General features: G+C 40.5%; 1 protein-coding gene across 1 annotated transcript in view; it reads left to right on the top strand.

The window, feature by feature from the left end:
• LOC118379632 (platelet-derived growth factor C-like) overlaps positions 1-22350 on the top strand; it is a 72619-nt gene that overhangs the window by 7191 nt on the left and 43078 nt on the right. Inside the window, exon 2 of the mRNA XM_035766656.2 lies at positions 21484-21679. Coding sequence (XP_035622549.1) covers positions 21484-21679 — 196 coding nt within the window. The remainder of the gene's footprint in view (positions 1-21483; positions 21680-22350) is intronic.

Raw genomic sequence — 22350 nt, 5'->3', positions numbered from 1 at the left:
AGAGATTCTTAGATAGTGTAAAGGATGTGAAACGGCTAGCTTAGTTAGCGGGACCGCTAAATAGCATTTCAATCGGTGACGTCACTTGCTCTGAGACCTTGAAGTAGTGGTTCCCCTTGCTCTGCAAGGGCCGCGGCTTTTGTGGAGCGATGGGTGTCAGTTGTTGATGTGTGCAGAGGGTCCCTGGTTCGCGCCCGGGTATGGGCGAGGGGACGGTCTAAAGTTATACTGTTACAATAGCAGTAGAATTCAATGAATGTTATCAGCTGCCTTTGAACAATTGCTACAGCACATCCACTATAGCAAGTGTTTCTTCATCTATTCCTTCTTTGAATTAGGCCTAGAGCTGAAAATCAATTCGGTTTGGAGCCGACCACTGAGTCCAAGCACCACGTTTCCCAGAGGAGACAAAAATATCAAGAACACATAAATTTGGTCATATAAACACGCTACTGTAAATAGCCCAACGCTAACATTGACATTTTTGAAAGAGAAGAAAGTCTGCCCGGTGCGGTCTAGACATGAAGGGTGGAGTTAGTCTGCCTCAAGTCAGGGTAACCTGTCAGCACAAATACCTGTCATCTACTGCTGGGCAGCATCTTTTCCTCAAGCCTCTTGTTTCTCAGCTGCACTTCTGCCAGTGGTTTTTGTGCTCATTGCACACTTGAAATATTCAATTTGGCATTTTCAAAAACATTGACCTTACTCGGGTCATTGAGGTGAAATAGGCTACATGTAACTATTGTGTCATTACATGAAACATTGCATAGGCTGACATTTCCTTGGAAAATGTCTTGAGGAGAAAGCATTTCTGAAATGACTACACGAGAGTATTAAATATGGCGTGTAAATATTACTGTTGGCATAATCAGTGCATTACTGTTGGATAATTAAAGCATTTTTCTTGCGGTTGCTTCCTCTCAATGTAGCTCATATGGACGTTTCCAAACTTATTACATTTGGGTTACCTGTAACTGTGTTTAAGGATTAGTACGCAGGTTGGCATTTATTGAGATGACTAATGTACAGGAGGCAGCTCTGCAGAGTAGTCACTAGCTGGTACAGCCACAAAGTCATAAAATCAGATTTTAACCCTAACTTTAAACCCTAACCTTAACCACACTGCTATTCCCAATGTCTAACCCTAAAAAGCTAATTTTAGTTTTCATACATTTTTATGATATAGCCAATTTTGACTTTGGAGCTGGCCAATCTAGCCGAAATTGTGCAGTTCTGCCTCCAGGGCAAGACCCATGACAATAAACGTCAACCTGCGATTAGTACATCGCTGGAACAGCCCTGCACTAACATAGACTTAAGCCGTCTGTGGGGGATATTAGCTGTTTTGAAAGCAAACTGAATTCCATTGGACTTACAATTTTGGCAGAGGATAGATGTGATGATTTGACCTTGGTTACCATCTCTGGAGGGTATGTCTACATAGTCTGGCAGATGTCATCGACCCCTGTCAGAGAACTATTTGAAAGTGTCCTGTTCCATCTCCTCTTCACTGCGTGGGGCTCAGCCGTCACCTTGCGATTGATTGACAAGGAGCATGACCCCGGACAAGTACTGAAAAGTTGTGCAGCTGTGGCTTCTAATATACAGATGGATTTTTATTTTATTTAACCTTTATTTAACTAGGCAAGTCAGTTAAGAACAAATTCTTATTTACAATGACGGCCCTACTAAAGGAAAAAGGCCTCCTATGTGTATGGGGGCTGGGATTAAAAATAAATAAAATAAAATATAGGACAAAACACACATCACGACAAGAGAGACAACACAACACTACACTACTACCTAAGACGACAACATAGCATGGCAGCAACACATGACAACACAGCATGGTAGCCAACATTTGTTGTTGATTATGTGCTTGCATGTTGCAGAGAAGGGAACAAAGTTGTATTGCTTTGGTTGGAGATCACAGCTGGTTAGTGAGGGACTGGTCGGTGGTCGCTAGGCTAAATGTTCACAGAACATGAATTAGTCAGATGTGAGTAAACACGTTTTGTTTCAATCATTGACCAGACAGCAAACCAGACTTCTGTATTCACAAATGACCATTCTGATAAATTATTCCTGACAACTCCCATTGTGACCATAGATTTCCTGAAGAAATCTATGATTGTTTTACAAGCGTGACTTCAATATATGCCTCCAGCAGCCCACACACACCAAAAAATAACAATGCAGCCTCACTTTTTGCATGATTCAGGGTGGCAGGACTGAGATGAAAGACACTCACTGGTAGGAAATATGCTACTGACCCAGCAATTTGGTACCAATCCCTCTGTTCCACCCGCATGTTCTTCTCCATTGTAACAATCTGAAGGTGCCACTATGTTTGAAATACAGCAAACAAAGTCCTTTCCTCACAGTTATTGGATATGCTGTACATCTTTTGATGCATTTATTATCTCAACTGAGCTAATTTCTAATGTAATTCTGAGAGATAGGGATGCATGATCTGCTACGCATGAATTATGATATCAGAGCAAGATCAACTTCTCGCTGCAGGTTGAGATGTGAAGTCTGAACATGGAAAATAAGTATTAGCCCTTTATTCCGTCCACTGTCTCTTATGGGATCACATATAGAGCTTATATACTGTTAAGAGTTTTACATGTTCTCACATGCATGACCTCATATAGCTAGAGTGAATGAGTGAGTGAGTGAGTGAGTGAGTGAGTGAGTGAGTGAGTGAGTGAGTGAGTGAGTGAGTGAGTGAGTGAGTGAGTGAGTGAGGGAGTGAGTGAGTGAGGGAGTGAGTGAGTGAGGGAGGGAGGGAGTGAATGAGGGAGTGAAGGAGGAGGGGAGTTTAATGTAGTTCAAAATTATGATTAATCATGCATAGTTCCACGCCATTTTCAATGACTTAGCTGTGGGTCCATGCATGGTTCCTTTGACACACATTGAAGTCTAGAGGTAGGTACAATGAGTGAACATAATATGGTTCATATTTTGTTTCTGTCTTGCTTGCGCTCAGTTCCACTTATCTAAGCTATACTATAATTCAAGTGGATCTATAGAAATCAAATCCTGACTGTTTCTGCCTTGGGTGTCATCTGAACTGAGTGAGAAAATTCGAGAAACCATTAACCTAAGACCAGAAATATGCCAGCCATAATACATTTATAGGAAAAGTAGAAAAGCACCTGTCCCAGTAATCACGGGTTCACCAGTGTCCTGAGTAGCTGGATTATATCGGCTTGCACATGGTGGGATTTGATATATGACAGTATGCCACTAGCATACGGAGTCCGTAACCCAATCACACATACTATTTGGAGAATGCATGGCTTTTTCCAAAGCACAAATAGGTTTTCAGTACACTACACATATGCTGCCCCTTGCAGTACCCACACTAGCTCCCCTGGGAGCGGTATCCATTTCCCAGAGCCCAAATGGAATGAAATGCACAGTGGGCTGTTAGTTAGCTCTTCGGTAAGACTCACTGTAATGTTTTGAGCAACTGTGTTCTGGAGATACGTGTGGTGCACGGTGCAGATGGCCTGTCAATGTATTCGGGAATCTCCTTTTTTTGATGAAGGCACATTGATTTAGCAGACTGATTGTAATGGAGCAAGGCTAGGTCTGTCTCATTGGCGGCCATGACTGTCTGACAATGCCAAATGACATTATCAGATATAAAAAAGCTTAATATTGTCTCAGGCTTTTCCCTCCCAATCCTATTAACGCAAGGAGGGTGTAAATCATGAGGTGATACATTTGGAAACATTAGCAACGGGCTATCATCCCTTTGGCAACAGTCCGTGCTAGTGCTAACACGTGCATAGCTACTGATAATACAGTCAGGGTGGGAAAAGGACAAACCAAAAACAAGGTAAAGATTGAGCTACAGCAGTGCCTGAAGGGAGGTCTGAATTTATCAACCAATCTTTATCTGAATCAATTGCAGTCTGGCGACAGGTCCTCCGGTTGTCAGTAAAGGTGTGGGACCCTTTTTAATTTTTTGCCCAACGGCAAGCCAAACATCTGCTCAGCTGTTTCTCTTAGATGACAGAATTAAAATAACCCAGGAGCCCTGCTGGCTATTGAGATGCCATTGACAAGCCCAATCTATCATGTGTCACCCCATTTGTCAAACTCCATCTTTCATTCTATTCAGCTTGACGGGACACAGTTTGTTCTACAATTTGTCTCCCCTCCCACCTGTTGACAGGCCTTAGGTCATCGAGTTGGCTTGTATCTGGCACAGATTGGAGATCAGATGGTGTCAATGGATTTTTATAGGCCCAGTAATGAGTCAGATACTATGTACATAGTGATGTTAAATAATATACTGTGGTCCTGGGGTACCAACATAACAATCATAACCCTAACATACTGTACCACAATAATTGGTAAGAAGTGGGCCAAGTAATAACATTTCATCTAATATCACTTGAAACCATGTCAGTACAGTGACGTGAGTGTGAAGGTACTAGACACATGCGTGTTACCTTAGCAAGAGAAAGGTATCTTGTGTAATGTCATGGTGTGGAGCTGTGAAAATAATCATACAAGGCTCTGCTTGTTTCCTCAATATCTCACAGAGATAAAGAGTGACAGGAGGAGCTAAATTCAAACGCCTTAAGATATACTCTTTGACATTTTCAAGGTGTGACATTGTTATGATGGATGTTGTTTTGCAATCATTTCCTAAAATGCATTTGTAATCTACTTCTGTGATTTCTTAATCTCACTAAACTAACTTCCTCAAGATGATGAATGACTAATCAAGAGGAAACTTTCATCTTGAGTGCACACATAGAGTTCAAGCAGCTAGAGGAACTGTAGGGCAGTCAGGGTGTGTCAGAAATGTACTGTAGATACAACACGTCAACACTTCAACACCTGTGAAAAAAATCTTACCTACCAGTGTATAAAAAAGGCAAACAAAAGGAGAAAGGTGGTATTAGCACAAGCCTGACATCATTAAAGACCTGACATCATTATTAAAGACCTGACATCATTAAAGACCTGACTGCACTGTTGGTTAAGGGCCTGTCAGTAAGCATGTTGTATTCGGCGCATGTGACAAATAACATTTGATTTGATTTGACATGGTTAAAGAACAAATTATGAGGAATAATAGTGGTTTTTAAAAAAGGAAAAAAAGTACTTCAGTCAATCGAAGTAATTACATAATATCTGCACATTAAACTTCCTTGGTGCCCAACAGGTGTCTTAGTAGTCCTCTCCTTGAGGCTTCCTTTTCTTGTCTCTACTGCAATGATGGGGTGGCAGGTAGCCTGGTGGTTAGAGCGTTGGGCCAGTAACCGAATGCTGACGAGGTAGAAATCTGTCGGTTCTGCAGTTAACCCACTGTTCCCCGGTAGGCCGTCGTTGTAAATAAGAATTTGTTCTTAACTGACTTGCCTAGTTAAAGAGCAGGCATTCTCCATATTATTTCACCTCCAGAGTTTTTAGGTTTGAACAGCTGAAGTTGATGACATGAAGCGAGGCAGCAACATCAGAACTTTGAGACATGCCCTTTGTCCCCTTCACCCTGAAGCAATTGCTACTGTACCTTTTTTTTAAACCAGCCATCTGCATGTGTGGAGTCATTTAGAGGTCATAGTTGGGCTCCTCCCATCTCTAGACATAACTGCAGTTTCTTCTCATAAGAGTCACAATGCTTACCAAGATGGAAATTAGCATTTTTAAGACTGCATTTGAATTTAAGTGTGCTTTAGAGCACACCGTTTCTCAGACATCCATCTAGAAGGAAATTAGACAGTCATTTTTTTCTGTAAGTGCATTCATATATGAATATTCATGAACTCTAAAGATAAAATCAAATATTTTAGTACATGCTTCTGCAATTATAATTCCGCTTTTGAATTATCTTTCTCTAACATTTGTCTTATGCAATAGGTTATTTTTGGAGGAAAACAGACACACATGATTTAGCACCTGTTTTTTTAGCAGCCACAGTTAAATGAAAAAGGCTGAGGGCCCTTTGACGAATTGGGACAGTCAGAAACTTAATGACCTGTGGAGGCTGTTAAAAAGGGAACTGAACACTAAGTGTTTAGCGCTCGTCTGCCTATGTCATTTGCAGCCTTCAGTTTAAGGAAACTGAAATGTACAAAATCAATCAATTAAATGTAGTTAGAAAGCCCTTTTTACATCAGCCGATGTCACAAAGTGCTATACAGAAACCCACCCTAAAAGCCCAAATGAGACATTTCATTTGGTTGCACAACATCACCTAAATTAGGGATCATCAACTAGGTTTCATTGTTGAGCGGATGGTCGGGGGCCGGAACATAATTACAAATATTTTGTAGACTGCAAACGATCATGTGTCTCTCTATTATGTGTGGAAATACTTTAACAGATTTCTTAAATTAAAATCACTTGGAGCTGATTAAGTGTTTTACAGTCTTTAATGTCCAACAATAAAAATTCTAAATATATACAGTACCAGTCAAAAGTTTGGACACACCTACTCGTTCAAGGGTTTTTCTTATTTTTTTTAAACAATTTTCTACATTGTAGAATAATAGTGAAGACATCAAAACTATGAAATAACACATATCATGTAGTAAAAAAGTGTTAAACAAATCAAAATATATTTAATATTTGAGATTATTCAAAGTAGTTTTGAATAATAGTAGCTTGGCATTCTCTCAACCAGCTTCATGAGGTAGAGAACTGGAATGCATTTCAATTAACAGGTGTGCCTTGTTAAAAGTTAATTTGTGCAATGTATTTCCTTCTTAAAAAGTTTTAGCCAATCATTTGTGTTGTGACAAGGTAGGGGTGGTATACAGAAGATAGCCTTATTTGGTAAAAGTCCATATAACGGCAAGAACAGCTCAAATAAGCAAATAGACAACAGTCCAAATAAATGCTTCACAGAGTTCTAGAAACAGACACATCTCAACATCAACTGTTCAGAGGATACTCTGTGAAACAGGCACTTATGGTCCAGTTGCTGCAAAGAAACCACTACTAAATAACACCAATAATAAGAAGAGACTTGCATGGGCGAAGAAACACGAGCAATGAACATTAGACTGGTGGAAATCTGTCCTTTGGTCTGATGAGTCCAAATGTGAGATTTTTGGTTCCAACCGTCTTTGTCTTTGTAAGACGTAGAGTAGGTGAACGGATGATCTCGGCATGTGTGGTTCACGCCGTGAAGCATGGAGGAGGAGGTGTGATGCTTCTATGCTGGTGACACTGTCAATAATGTATTTAGAATTCAAGGGATACTTAACCAGTGTGGCTACCAAAGCAATCTGCAGCAATACGCCATCGCATCTGGTTTGCGCTTAGTGGAACTATCATTTGTTTTTCAACAGGACAATGACCCAACACACCTCCAGACTGTGTAAGTGCTATTTGACCAAGGAGGAGAGTGATGGAGTGCTGCTTCAGATGATCTGGCCTCCACAGTCACCCGACCTCAACCCAATTGAGATGATTTGGGATGAGTTGGATCCTAGAGTGAAGGAATAGCAGCCAACAAGTGCTCAGAATATGTGGAAACTCCTTTAAGACTGTTGGCAAAGCATTCCAGGTGAAGCTGTCTGAGAGAATGCCAAAGTAGTAAAATAAAGAAGAAACCTGAAATGAGTCGGTGTGTCCAAACCTTTGACTGGTACTGTGTGTGTGTGTGTGTGTGTGTGTGTGTGTGTGTGTGTGTGTGTGTGTGTGTGTGTGTGTGTGTGTGTGTGTGTGTGTGTGTGTGTGTGTGTGTGTGTGTGTGTGTGTGTGTGTGTGTGTGTGTGTGTGTGTGTGTGTGTGTGTGTGTGTGTGTGTGTGTGTGTGTGTGTGTGCGTGTGTGTGTATATATACATACATACAGTTGAAGTTGGAGGTTTACATACACTTAGGTTGGAGTCATTAAAACTCGTTTTTCAACCTCTCCACAAATTTATTGTTAACAAACTGTAGTTTTGGCAAGTCAGTTAGGACATCTTCTTTGTGCATGACACAAGTCATTTTTTCCAACAATTGCTTACAGACAGATTATTTCACTTATAACTCATTGCATCACAATTCCAGTCGGTCAGAAGTTTACATACACGTTGACTGTGACTTTAAACAGCTTGGAAAATTCATAAAATGTCATTGCTTTAGAAGCTTCTGATAGGCTATTTGACACTATTTGAGTCAATTGGAGGTGTACCTGTGGATGTATTTCAAGGCCTACCTTGAATTTCAGTGTCTCTTTGCTTGACACCATGGGAAAATTTAAAGAAATCAGCCAAGACCTCAGAAAAAGAAATGGTGGACCTCCACAAGTCTGGTTCGTCCTTGGGAGCAATTTCCAAATGCCTGAATGTACCACGTTCATCTGTACAAACAATAATACTCAAGTATAAACACCATGGGACCACACAGCCGTCATAAAGCTCAGGAAGGAGACACGTTCTGTCTCCTAGAGATGAACATACTTCGGTGTGAAAAGTGCAAATCAATCCCAGAACAACAAGATGCTGGAGGAAACAGGTACAAAAGTATGTGTTTCCACAGTAAAACGAGTCCTATATCGACATAACCTGAAATGCCGCTCAGCAAGGAAGAAGCCACTGCTCCAAAACCGACATTAAAAAAACAGACTACGGTTTGCAACTGCACATGGGGACAAAGATCATACTTTTTGGAGCAATGTCCTCTATAACTTTTTGGCCATAAAGATCATTATTATGTTTGGAGGAAAAAATGGGAGGCTTGCAAGCCGAAGAACCCCATCACAACAGTGAAGCACGGGGTGGCAGCATCATGTTGTGGGGGTGCTTTGCTGCAGGAGGGACTGGTGCACTTCACAAAATAGATGGCATTGTGAGGGAGGAAAATTATGTGGATATATTGAAGCAACATCTCTGGACATCATTCAGGAAGTTAAAGCTTGGTCGCAAATGGGTCTTCCAAATAGACAATGACCCCAAGCATACTTCCAAAGTTGTGGCAAAATGGCTTAAGGACAACAAAGTCAAGGTATTGGAGTGGCCATCACAAAGCCCTGACCTCAATCCTATAGAACATTTGTTGGCAGAACTGAAAAAGCATGTGCGAGCAAGGAGGCCTACAAACCTGAGTCAGTTACACCAGCTCTGTCAGGAGGAATGGGCCAAAAATCACCCACCTTATTGTGGGAAGCTTGTGGAAGGCTACCCGAAACATTTGACCCAAGTTAAACAATTTAAAGTCAATGCTACCAAATACTAATTGATTGTATGTAAACTTCTGACCCACTGGGAATGTGATGAAAGATAGAAAATCTGAAATAAATCATTGTCTCTACTATTACTTTGATATTTCACATTCTTAAAATAAAGTGATGATCCTAACTGACCTAAGACAGAGAATTTTCTCTAGGATTAAATGTCAGGAATTATGAAAAACTGAGTTTAAATGTATTTGGCTAAGGTGTTTGTAAACTTCCGACTTCAACTGTATATATATATATATATAGCTCAGAAAACTTTGGGGGTCAAATGAAAGGCCATATCAATGGGATTAATTGAAGGCCATATGCGTTGATCTTTGAGGTGTAATGAAGGGTAATGTACTGTACTGTAGGGACTAATGAAGGGTAATGTACTGTACTGTAGGGACTAATGAAGGGTAATGTACTGTACTGTAGGGACTCATGAAGGGTAATGTGCTGTACTGTAGGGACTAATGAAGGGTAATGTACTGCACTGTAGGGACTAATGAAGGGTAATGTACTGTACTGTAGGGACTAATGAAGGGTAATGTACTGTACTGTAGGGACTAATGAAGGGTAATGTGCTGTACTGTAGGGACTAATGAAGGGTAATGTACTGTACTGTAGGGACTAATGAAGGGTAATGTACTGTACTGTAGGGACTAATGAAGGGTAATGTACTGTACTGTAGGGACTAATGAAGGGTAATGTACTGTACTGTAGGGACTAATGAAGGGTAATGTACTGTACTGTAGGGACTAATGAAGGGTAATGTACTGTACTGTAGGGACTAATGAAGGGTAATGTACTGTACTGTAGGGACTAATGAAGGGTAATGTGCTTAGTGCTGAGCGATTAACCAACATTTTGGTTATTTGTAGGATTAAATAAAACTAATTGACCGATGTCTGTTTAATTATTTGAATTCCATTTAGTTATTTTTTTTCTGTGAGCTGAATGCGCAATGTCTCTAAAGATAAATCAGATCAAGCACGAACTGTGCGATGTAGTAGGGAATTGTAGTTTCCAACCAGCCAATTTTCTACATTGTTTAGTGAATTAATCGTGGTAATTAACTACAATGACCATAATCAATTGTGACCAGTCGGTGTGTAGCAGTCATGGATAGGGAGAGAATAATGATTGAGAGGGATAGAGAGCAGTTGCTTCGCGCGGTATCTCTACCTGTAAATACATGATCTAAGTGATTTGATGGTTGGTATTCAGCAGTCATAAAAGTATCCGTTATTTACCTTGAAAAACTACAAAAATTGTGATTTTCAGACCGCATAGCCAGCAGCTCTATAGAGGGAGATGTTGATTTGGGATTAAATAATCAGTCATAATGTAATATACACAACTGAAATATTTTATTAAAGTAGAGTAATGTAAATAAATTATGGTTAATAAGTGATAAGCAGTAATGGCAGTCACTACCATCATGAGACTTTTTCATTATTTTATTCTGTGTTTTTACAGCATTAAACCCACATAATGCATAATGCATTTCATGTAAAAACAAATAATTGAAACTGAAATCAAAGACTGTGATGTAAAAAATAAAAAAATCGAACCGGACCTGAACCGACCTCAAAAAGCACTAATCACTGTACTGTTGGTATTAATAAAGGGTAATGTACTGTACTGACTGACTAATGAAGGGCAATGTACTGTACTGTAGAGAGTAATGAAGGGTAATGTACTGTATTGTAGAGACTAATGAAGGGTAATGTGCTGTACTGTAGAGACTAGGTGGATACCTAGTCAGTTGTACAACTGAATGCATTCACCTGAAATGTGTCTTTCGCATTTAACCCAACCCCTGTGAATCAGAGAGGTGCGGGGGGCTGCCTTAATCGACATCTATGTCTTCGGCGGGGAACAGTGGGTTAACTGCCTTGCTCAGGGGCAGAACGACATATTTTTACCTTGTCAGCTCAGGGATTCGATCCTGCAACCTTTCGGCTACTGGCCCAACGCTAACCACTAGAGACTAATGAAGGGTCATGTTCTGTAGTTAAAACATCTGTCATCTGACCACATTATGATTTTATCAGGGGGTCATGATTACTGCTCTGAGCTGATGAGTATACAGAAACCAACGTACTTAGTCACCTGCAGGAATTAAGTAAGTGCCCCTTGCAGACTTTTGCACTAAAATACATTAGTTTCCATTTTGTAACCCTCAAATTGCTACTTAGGTCAACTACTCTAAATAACCAGGTACAAATACACTTAGCTTTACAAAACCAAGATATGCCAAGTTGAAAGTAATTGGAAAATTGCACAAACACACATGTCCATATTTAGTAAGGTATAGAGTTTTGGCTCTCAGGCATTGGAAAGTAATCGGCTGACTACCTACTTTCATTACCTTGGGCTCTCTCAGGCCATTCGATCCCTACTGCTGCTTCCCTTCCCCAGACAGCTGGACTCTGGGTTATGGGAGCCTGGTGGGGCAGCCATTAATTAGAAGTAGAGGGTAACCCTCTAAAAGATATAGATCTCGGAGAAAAAAGCAGAGCCATAACATTTTGTTTTTAATTGCCCAGATTAAAATGTTCTTCGGTGCTTGTCACCCTTTTCCTGTCTAGGATTATTTACTCAATTTTCCACTGCTGAATATCACATTAGACCTTTTGAAAAGCTTTGCCCAGCTTCACTTGCATATCTCCAAGCTTATTAAAGGGTTGCACATAAGTTCTTGTTTTTATTAAAGGGTTTCTCATTTTAAAAAATAAATAATGTACCGCCCAACTTTTCAGTCTCCGGCTGCTGTAGGTGGCTGCAATCTGTTTTCAAGGGCATGACGTAGGCAAATGAAATCAGTGTGGTCTTTCGTGAGAAGTTACAAGTAGAGCTTTTCATTTATAAACTAAGATTACAAGTAATAGACTGTGGGAGGAACATGTGTGAAGCTGAGGCTCTCTGTGGAGTGTGAATGTGGGTATTGTCCAAGCTGCAACCGGAGAAATAGCCAACCAATTAGTTACCAGCCCAGAGTTGGGCACTTTCTGTGTTAAAATAATCTCAAATGTTCGCCCCACCTCTCTTATACGTTAACTTCATCAAGACCTCCACTGTGGAACTATTTCAAGGTGGTCATTGCGAATTTAGTGTTCTGTTTTCGGGTCTAAAGAGCTGCTATGTGCAAAGTGGGACTATGATCGCCATTCTGTCTTCAGTCTCCAACTCTATCAAACAACCTGGATTTCTAATCAGCCTTAAATAGCAGTATGTGGATCTTGAGTCAAGCTGTGTACCAATATGGCCTGCGCAGATAAAACTGTAATTTACTCCAAACATCCAGCTGTCCGTTTCAACAGATGTGACTACAAAGGGGCCCGGAGCAGCCTCCGTCATCAGACCTCACAGCTGTGGAGAGAACTTTAAAAAAGATTTGGCCTGTCTGTCAACGGGCTGGTGTTGAGCCAGACAGAGGTTTAGGCTTGTCTTCCAGTGTTTGTAAGACACGTCTCGAACCTCCCATTCTCCTCCTAACCTATTACGTCTACTGTGAAACAATAATTATCTTTGATATCTACTCATTTTGACAGCTAATGCAGAAATTAAGGCAAATCTGGCGCTCCAACAATGGCAGTGGTTGTTTTACTTTTCTGGATAATTAGACTGCCTTTGATTTAGCCAACAAGCTACAGATCTCAGCTTTGATAGTGTCCCACAAAATATATGTTTAATTGCGAGGGCTGGTTACAGTTCGCAGGCTGTCGCTTTCACTCCCAGCATAAGTATTTTTGGAAAGACTATGAAAACGTTCAACTTTTCATTCGTATCTAACAGCTTAACGCTGTCAGAAAGATGAGCATAATTGTTATTCACTAGACGAGTCTTAAATACAAAAGAAGCTATTCTGTGGGATTGATAAGATAGCAGCTTGCGCTTCTCTGTGATGGTTGGCACACAGGTGATGTCATGTCTAAGTGCAGACCCAGGGGTCAAGGGTCAGATTCCAAGGGGTCAAGCTGTTGCCTGCACACAAATATAAATCCTGTAGTGAAAGTATTAGTGAGGCGGTTTGAGCGACACCTGATCTTCTTTTTGAAGAGGCCAGACATGAGTGTCTGCACTAATTAGAGGCTTGCTCAAATTGTTGAGGGACAGGGACCATTTGTAACCGGAGCAGAGCCCCTGTGTGGCATACAGATGTAGGATCTTAATTTGAGCCAGTATGCTACAATAGCAAAATAACCCTGCTGCAACAAAAGCAAATTATTATAATTACTGGATGATTTTTGTAGGGGTTATAATGGAAAATCTGTCATTTCAAAGTAGAAATTACAAACAGCAGAAGCCTTTTTAAACCTTAAATACACCACCAGTTTTACAAGTTTTTCTGCAACAGGGTGATCAAATAAAGATCCTACGTCTGTACGATTCAGTCACTGGAATGGCAAGAGCCGAAGTGTCGAAAGAGTTCAATTTAGATTTGGTGTGTCTCATTTCCACACAAATGCACGTGCTCACACGCTCTCACACACACGCTGATAGGGTGTGTGTAGAAGAATACCTCATCACTTCGGCTAACGTTCAACAAATTGCGGTTAATGTTCAAATGACGTTTGTTTCTCTCAGGACCATAACTTTAAACTGAGCGATTTGTTACAGAGATTTATAGATTATGCCCCTTTATTACTCCAAGTAATGCAAATCCTGCAGTGGCCCCCAGTTCTAAAGCCCTGTTTGAGCCTGCGTGCTTCATATGTCTTACCCAGGGGTATGTGTTTCTGAGCCATAACAAAAATAAATGCTTGCCTGTATTCATGTGAATTTAATGTGAATCAATCAATATTTCAGAGCTCTTAGGCTGCCATAGCAATACTGTGCTATGCAATGCTGTCACAAGCATTAACATCTGCTAACCATGTGTATGTGACCAATACAATTTGATTTGATTTGATTTTGCCTGGATTACCTGGAGGGTTTGCAGGCAATCCAATGGTTCAACCCAGATTCCCTCAAACTCATTCTGATTGTTCTATCCAAATGCCCCCCATCATAGATTCTGGATGCCAATTTGAGGAATCCCTAATACATAGCTACAGGCATCCCATTAAAATAAAAATGTATTGAAATTTCCTCAAACTGTGTACATCAAGTGCACGAACATGGTCCCTGTAAACTTGGAAAATATTATATATCTGTCCACTAGAAAGATGTGAAAAAATAAAGAGCCAGGTTTACAATCTGTCCATGTTACCAACAGCTCTACAGTGTACCCTCAAGGCAACAGTTGGACTGAAGTCAAAGATAGACTCATCGAGTTGTAAAAGTGATACTGCATGGCATTTTCACAAGCTTCACAGTTGGACTGCCCTGCATTAGAAACTCTTCCCATGTGCTTGAAAGAGAGAGAGGGACAGAAAGAGATGGAAAGTGATCTGATAGGTTCGGAAGAGTTAGTGTCTCAAGAACTCTGGAAACAGAAACATGAATATGCCAGTAGCCATCTCCACCCAGTTACACATGCCTGCTGTCAGGTTGGGCGGTATCTGGTTGGGGCATCCGATAGCGTCCGCGGATGTTTTGCCATGCTTCAGCAGGACACGCTAACAAAGGGCCACTCCTGGTCCCATGCTGTGATGGACAGAGTACCCGAGGGGAAGTACATATCCTCTGGGGTAGATGGGTGAGATTTCCTCCTCCCCTGGTAGGGAGTCAAAGGTTTTAGTCATTCTGTCAATCAAATCTCAGTGATTTTTACCATTGATTTTGTCTTCGACACTAGCCATAGTGGTTTATATGTTATAAGACATAGTCAGTATATGACTGACACAATTCACAGAAGGATGCCTACAAACTGCAAACACACATCTACAGTATAACACACACACAAGACAGTGCCATGACTCAGCCAGCTTGCAGTCCTCTGTCATCCCTTCCTCACCAGCCGTCACAGTAGCATCAGTGACCTCTCCAGGGATTTCAGGTGTCAAAGCCGTCACGCTTCATGTTTAGTCTCATACAGGAGCATATGCCCGGCAGATTGAATCGTTACAGAAGGCAGTGGTCTCATGCAGCCAAATTATTTTTTTAATGGCATGAAAAAAATCCCATGCCGTGTTTCAGCGACTTTTTGTCTGACCGACTTTAAACCCAAAGGCAATAAATATCCCAATGCAAGGCCTGGAATTTACTGCACCTGTACTAACCACCCCTAAGATGTAATAAGCAACAGATGTGCAAGCCATTGCTTTGGCCTGAAAGCAGGAAGAAAAAACAAGAATTCATTGTTGGGTATTGTTTCATCACCTGAGCAAAGCGGCTTGGACACTGTTGTTTAGGGACTCATAGCGACTTTTGATTAGCGGGTAACACGGGTAAAATAACAACTATTTTGATTCAGTGCCCTGATGGTTCTCGTGTTGTTTTATAGGAAGGGAAATAACTGCCATGGCCACTTAGGCTTGACGTCGGAGACCGAAGCGAGACAGTCGAGGGTGCAGGTGGCACGGTGTTGAATTGTCCGATTTTTGCTGTTCCATGTGAAAATGATATTTTGTCCGCTTAACAGGCGTGACCCTCATGTCAATGCAATCCATAGCAATTAGATACAGTTTACCTCTAACCAGTGCCAACTGGAATGGAGAATTATTACTGTAACCTCTGAGAACCTTCCATTAAACTTGGAGTAGAATGATAACCGTTTTGTGGGAGTTGAGGTGTTTTGTGGTCTGACATGAATAGTGCTGGTCTATTAGGGGAACAAAAGTTATGTCTGACGTATATTACACCACATGTCTGTTAGATAAGCTCATTGCTACAGGGTTTCTGTAATGTGACACATTTATGATATAACAATGAAAACATTATAATTTTGTAATGTTACAGCAAAGCCAGAGGAAGTTTTGTTATTCCACTGTGATAGGACACATACAGCAAGCCCACAGGCTGCCTTTTCATATTGTGTGTGTGTATGTTTGTATGTTTGTATGTTTGTGTGTTTGTGTGTTTGCATATGTATGTGCATGCTCCTGAGTGTGATTGAGCATTCATGCATGAGTGTTGTGGAATATGACTGTGGGTAATTGTGGATGTGGGCGACCCTCTATGTCTCTCAATGTGCGTGTTCATGTGAGCACTCACTCACTGTCATCTGTTTTGGGCATGGAAAGGTTAATGTTTAACAGCGGTCGCATAGATCAGAATGGTTTACCCAGTAACGTGTGAACAAAGCACAATGGTAGCACTGTATAGGCCTATTTATTCAAACTCATATCCTCCCTTAATCGTGGTTACACTTTCCTCGCAGGAGAAAAAATAAAAGTGGGTCAAGGAAAAGTCAGGTTTGAGGTAATTCTCTCCGGGGACAACCCTCAGATCATTATGTGACATTGGTTAACCTGGAGAGTGAGGTCATCTGGAAGTCTGGATTTCACCCAGAAAAAGACAGACCTAGAGGACCACAGTGTTTCCCCCAGCAGCGGTGGCAAAGTTAGCGTTGAGGGAAGGGGGTGTGGCACGGTTTTAGAGACCCTCCTCTTGGCCACAGAGACAATGTTGCCGTTTTAAAACAGAGAGAACATTTTAGAGTTTCAAAGAACATTTCCTACAATTATACACATTTTGCCATGACTTATGTTTTGTTCTTATGCTATCTGAGTGACTCAATCATTATAATAAAATCAATGGGGACCTCATGCCATGCCATTTTTGAACATTTAGTTTCTTCCTCTGTCTAGTTCCTCTGTCTAGTTCATCAAAGTTGATTTTATCAAAAATATATATTTTTGATATTTGAGTTGTTTTTAAGTTTACACTGAAAACATTTGACCATCGAGCTCTGGTGCCACGTTGCTAAATGCATATAGGGAAAACACTGGACCATGTGGCTAAACAAGGGTCAGTTAATGGAAAAGTTGAAAGGGCGACGTATGAAAGTTGTATTATTTCTGAGAATGTAATGAAAATGGAGGTTGAATGTAGGTATGTAAAAGAAAGATGGTTTGTAATCTCATACTGTACTGTAATCAAAGAAACGGTTTGTGCAAGTGGAATCTGGCAATAAACTACAGAGGATCAACAAAATTGGTCGAGTTCATATTTTAACACACAGACCCATGACAGAAGAGATATGCATACATATATCCTCTTCCTCATGTATTATAGTAAAGACACACTGTAACTGTACCATCAGTGGGTTATCGCCAAATGCATCCCATGACATTTTCACATGCAAATAGAACTTGATTTGTATGGTATATCAGAGGTATATCAGAGGTTTTTAAAAGTTCAACATGCAACATAATATCCTTTTTTGTTTTGTGGATAGAGTAGCATATCACTTTTTCTCCCCACGTGTCTAAAAACCTTTTCATCAAGGCCTAACCTCTATTTTCTATATCCATTTCCCCCCCTTTCTCAACGACAGTGAGGCCAGATTTTCCTTTGACATTTCTACCCTTAATTACAGTCTTATTAAACAGGCATTCCATTCAGCGTTTAACAGATTTTTTCCCAGAGGAATTATGTTTGGGAATGGTTCCCAAATGCACATGTCTATTTATAATTGTACCAAGTATGTTTTTCATGGGGTTGGTTGTTCGCTCAACCTACATTAAAACCATGTGTATCCTACTATGCTTACTGTGCCACATGTCCACATCTACTGTATATCTAAGGTTGTGTGTTAAAGGACACATATTTCCCCATTAATCATTATGTACTTTATGAGCCTCTGTGTTCCCCACACTGTAATATAATAGGAAGGTAATTAAAGACATGCCATTGTGATGGAAGGCCTAGGCTTAATAGCATTAAAGGGCCTATCCACTTGTTGCTTCTATAGCCGTTAGAGGCCCTGCCAGCCAATGAATAGCAAGCGAGCAGTCAATCAATTGGGCCCGGTGCTGCCGTTACTTGCACCGCCAGATGAAAAGAGCTATCAAACTTTTTATGGACATCAAAGACATCAAAGAAAAGTTGGCTGAAGCAACAAGTATGATCGGTTTATCTCTGACTGAGAACATAGTGTTTTGTCTTCTGGAAGAGGTGTATATGAGGTGTACAGCCATGAAATACTGCCTGAAGGGTAATAGACCATTTTGTGTGGGATGATGTTGCACAAAAAATGCAATTTTTCTATCTCCGGGGGAGTGCAAGAATCATCTTGCCGCAACAGCTCGTTTTCCCAAACAAGTTGGCTTTTCCTTTTGCTCACTGTGGTTGGTGTTGGAAGCAAATATTTTTCGAAGCAGTTTGATTGAGAAATGTTTTGACGTGCTACCGTGTTATTATTTGTGTCGCTCTCTCTCCTAGCTGGCCTGCCACCAAACCTAAATAAAAACATCAAAGTCTTTTGGACAGAGCCTGATGTAAGTGTTATCTCACCAAGCGGTGTCATCACCATTATACATCTCATATTTGTGATCGACAGTGCAGTATTTTGTGCCAGAGGAACGGACTGTGGCTGTCATCTACACAGATATTGTTGTAAACCTGTATTAAAGTGGATCAAAGCTAGTTGGATCTTGGATCAGACTCTTACACACAGTGTCTCTCTCTCGACCACTCCCTCGGTCAGCAATGTTGTCTTTGGACTCTCCGAACACGATTTTGGGGTTGACATTGAATCATTCTTTGAGATTGTCCAGAGCCAGCGCAGTCGGCACTCGTGGCAAACTTAGCATGGCCTGTGTTTTTGTTTCTGTCAAAAGCAAATGAGCAGGACATGAATCACGCTTGCCAGACATGAGGCACTCTCCTCTCTTAAAAATATATGGCAAAATAAAGAGTAATTCAACTCAATGTGCCCTAAAGTGCAAATGCCTCCACATACAGTGCCACAAAATGGTTACACATCCATTTAATCCACTAAGAAACTTCCAATGGCACGTTCCTTCAACAAGACTATTAATGCCCTGCTATTTCCCCTGTAAGAGGTATCTGTGGGGTCTCACTGACACCAGCAGAAACGGCTGTGTTACTGATGCAGAATGTATCATTCCTTGTCAAATCATACTAGGACAGCAAGATGTATGATTTGTGACTCTTGGATATGTTCACATCATGGTGCTGTCTGTCTCCCTCTGGCTTTACCTGACTCTTGATTAGAACATTTTAATTCTATCCTGCACAATTGAAATCCAATTGTTCTTCAGGAAAAGATTCCCTTCCTCTTATTTCCCAAGGCTGTCTGTTTATAAATCTGTTTGTGACATCATAACACTGTTTCCTAGGAGATTGGTTCAGCTCGCTATTGTTGTCTTGATGGGGGCTCAGGTGGGATGCAGTCAGTATATTATTGACCGGTGGGGCAGCAGACAGAGAGACAGTTTATAGGCAGTGTATTCTCCTGGAGGTGACAGGCCGTGATGGAGAGGGGAACGTAGGGGTGCGGCGGGAGGGGTTTGATTTAAGACCCCTTGGCCGCAGGTCCCGGGGGCAACCGGCGTAGGGAGCTTGTTAAAAACCCACAGCGCCGCCTTCCATTTTAATGGCCCCCGTGTCCAACAAACGTCCTTCCAGGAGTTTATGGAGACGAGATGCGGCATCACAGCTGACAGCGGCAAGAGATTTGCGGAAATTATAGTGTCTGTGTTAGAAAGGTGCTTTGAGGTTGTTGTTGTTGTTGTTGTTTTCTGCTCTGGTTGTAAAAATTCACTCAAATACTCTGCCCTTACAGGGAAGGACACAGGTGCTGCTTGTAACAACACTTCATCTTTTGTCAAACGGGAGAGTGTTCAGGCAAAATTTTACTTGACTAAATAAATAGTCTAATAGATATATGTTGATATTATCTGTTTAGGCAGGGGCAGTGGACAAATGCTTTACTATACCGCAGGGCAAACTAGAACAAACATTGGCCCACTCAAATACAGTATGAAGGCCCTTATCATAAGTCCCCCTGCTTCAGTGTTTGTACTCAATGTTGTAGCAGTTTTTCTACTAACAAAAGTAGATAAAATAATACAATTTACTGTGATTTCCCTTGTCAGATTGAGACTATAGTCAGCATTACTGTACATTGCAAACAGGCCTTACATGTTCAATGTTTCTTCCCTTGTTACCTACTTGGGCCGCTACTGGCCCGAACCAACTTGTTGTGAGTAAAAACTTAGTGTGTGTTGATTCCTTCAAGGATAATTTCATTATCCACAGCAACTCTTTGAAACAGTTGGCTGTGTTAGCAGAACGTAAAACCGTTGTCTCCGCATTTCAATAAAGAGGTCTCATAACCATTCATTAAGTTATACTTGTATTACTCCCATGTATTACTTTTTAAATATTATCCGGCTCTGACGATCAATATTCCATAAAAAAAAGCTATTTAGCTGGTAGCCTCTATGTAATAAATTATTAATTATCGGTTCGGTGTTCGCATATTTAGCATGGCAGAACAGTCAGTGCATTCTTCCTTTTTCCTCAGATATATTAATTTTATTAATTTTTTCATGTCTTTCGTTCTCTGGTAATATTGTATTATATTGGAGATTTTTCTGTGGTAATGTATTATATTGGAGGTTTTTCTGTGGTAATGTATTATATTGGAGGTTTTTCTGTGGTAATGTATTATATTGGTGTCACGCCTTGGTCTTAGTATTTTGTGTTTTCTTTCTTTATTTGGTCAGACCAGGGTGTGACATGGGTTTATTTTATGGTGTGTTTTTGTATTGGGTTTTAGTAGGTATTGGGATTGTGGTTGAGTAGGGTTGTCTAGGAAAGTCTTGAGGCGTTTCTTAATCAGAGGCAGGTGATTTCGTTGTCTCTGATTGGGAACCATATTTAGGCAGCCATATTCTTTGAGTGTTTTCTTGGGTGATTGTTCCTATCTTTGTGTTTGCATCAGATAGGGCTGTTTCGGTTTTCATTATTTCATTGAATTATTTTTGTAGTTTCTATATGTATAGTTTTTCCTTCATTAAAATATATCATGAATCATTATCACGCTGCATTTTGGTCTGATCCTTGTTCCACCTCGTCAGAGGAGCAGATAGAAGAGAGCCGTTACAATTGGAGTTTTTTCTGTGGTAATATTGTATTATATTGGAGATTTTTCTGTGGTAATGTATTATATTAGATATTTTTCTGTGGTATTATTGTATTATGTTGGAGGTTTTTCTGTGGTAATGTATTATATTGGAGGTTTTTCTGTGCTAATGTATTATATTGGAGGTTTTTCTGTGGTAATGTATAAATCTTAAATAAAACCACAATTACAACCCCAGCAGGGATGAAGTTGACCATTACTGTTCATCTTTGCACACTCATCTTCTCTGAAACAACTCTTCTACCAATGTAAATATAACATAAAAGTAACATTCTCATTTCCCAACAATTTTTCCAAGGTGTCCAAGATTTCCAGCATGAGAAGATAATCACAGTCGTAGGAGAGGGAATGATCCATAGTCCAGACTTCCCATTTACCTACCCCAGGAGTACCGTGCTGGTCTGGAGACTGATGGCCTCCAGTGACAACATGAGAATCCACTTGTCCTTCGACGAGAGGTTCGGCCTGGAAGACTCAGAGGACGGAATATGCAAGTAAGATCATAAGCATAAAGACATATAACATATGCTTATGACTAGAGGTCGACCGATTTAATCTGAATGGCCGTTTAATTAGGGCCGATTTCAAGTTCATAACAAATGGAATATTATTGGACACCGATTTGGACAATTATTATAATTTTTTTACACCTTTATTTAATCTTTATTTATCTAGGCAAGTCAGTTAGGAACACATTCTTATTTTCAATGACGGCCTAGGAACGGTGGGTTAACTGCCTTGTTCAGGGGCAGAACGACAGATTTTTACCTTGTCAGCTCGGGGATTCAATCTTGCAACCTTACAGTTAACTAGTCCAATGCTCTAACCACCTGATTACATTGCACTCCATGAGGAGCCTGCCTGTTACGCGAATGCAGTAAGCCAAAGTAAGTTGCTTGCTAGCATTAAACTTATCTTATAAAAAACAATCAATCAATCATAATCACTAGTTAACTACACATGGTTGATGATATTAATTGTTTATCTAGCTTGTCCTGTCGTGGCATATAATCGATGCGGGGCGTATTTGGGGAAAAAGGACTGTCGTTGCTCAAATGTGTACCTAACCATAAAAATCAATGCCTTTCTTGAAATCAATACACAGAAGTATATATTTTTAAACCTGCATATTTAGCTAAAAGAAATCTAGGTTAGCAGGCAATAT

Source organism: Oncorhynchus keta, chromosome 4 (genome assembly GCF_023373465.1).
Source record: "Oncorhynchus keta strain PuntledgeMale-10-30-2019 chromosome 4, Oket_V2, whole genome shotgun sequence".
Taxonomy (NCBI): domain Eukaryota; kingdom Metazoa; phylum Chordata; class Actinopteri; order Salmoniformes; family Salmonidae; genus Oncorhynchus; species Oncorhynchus keta.
Note: the sequence above shows the minus strand (reverse complement) of the source record. Positions and strands in the feature narration are given on the sequence as shown.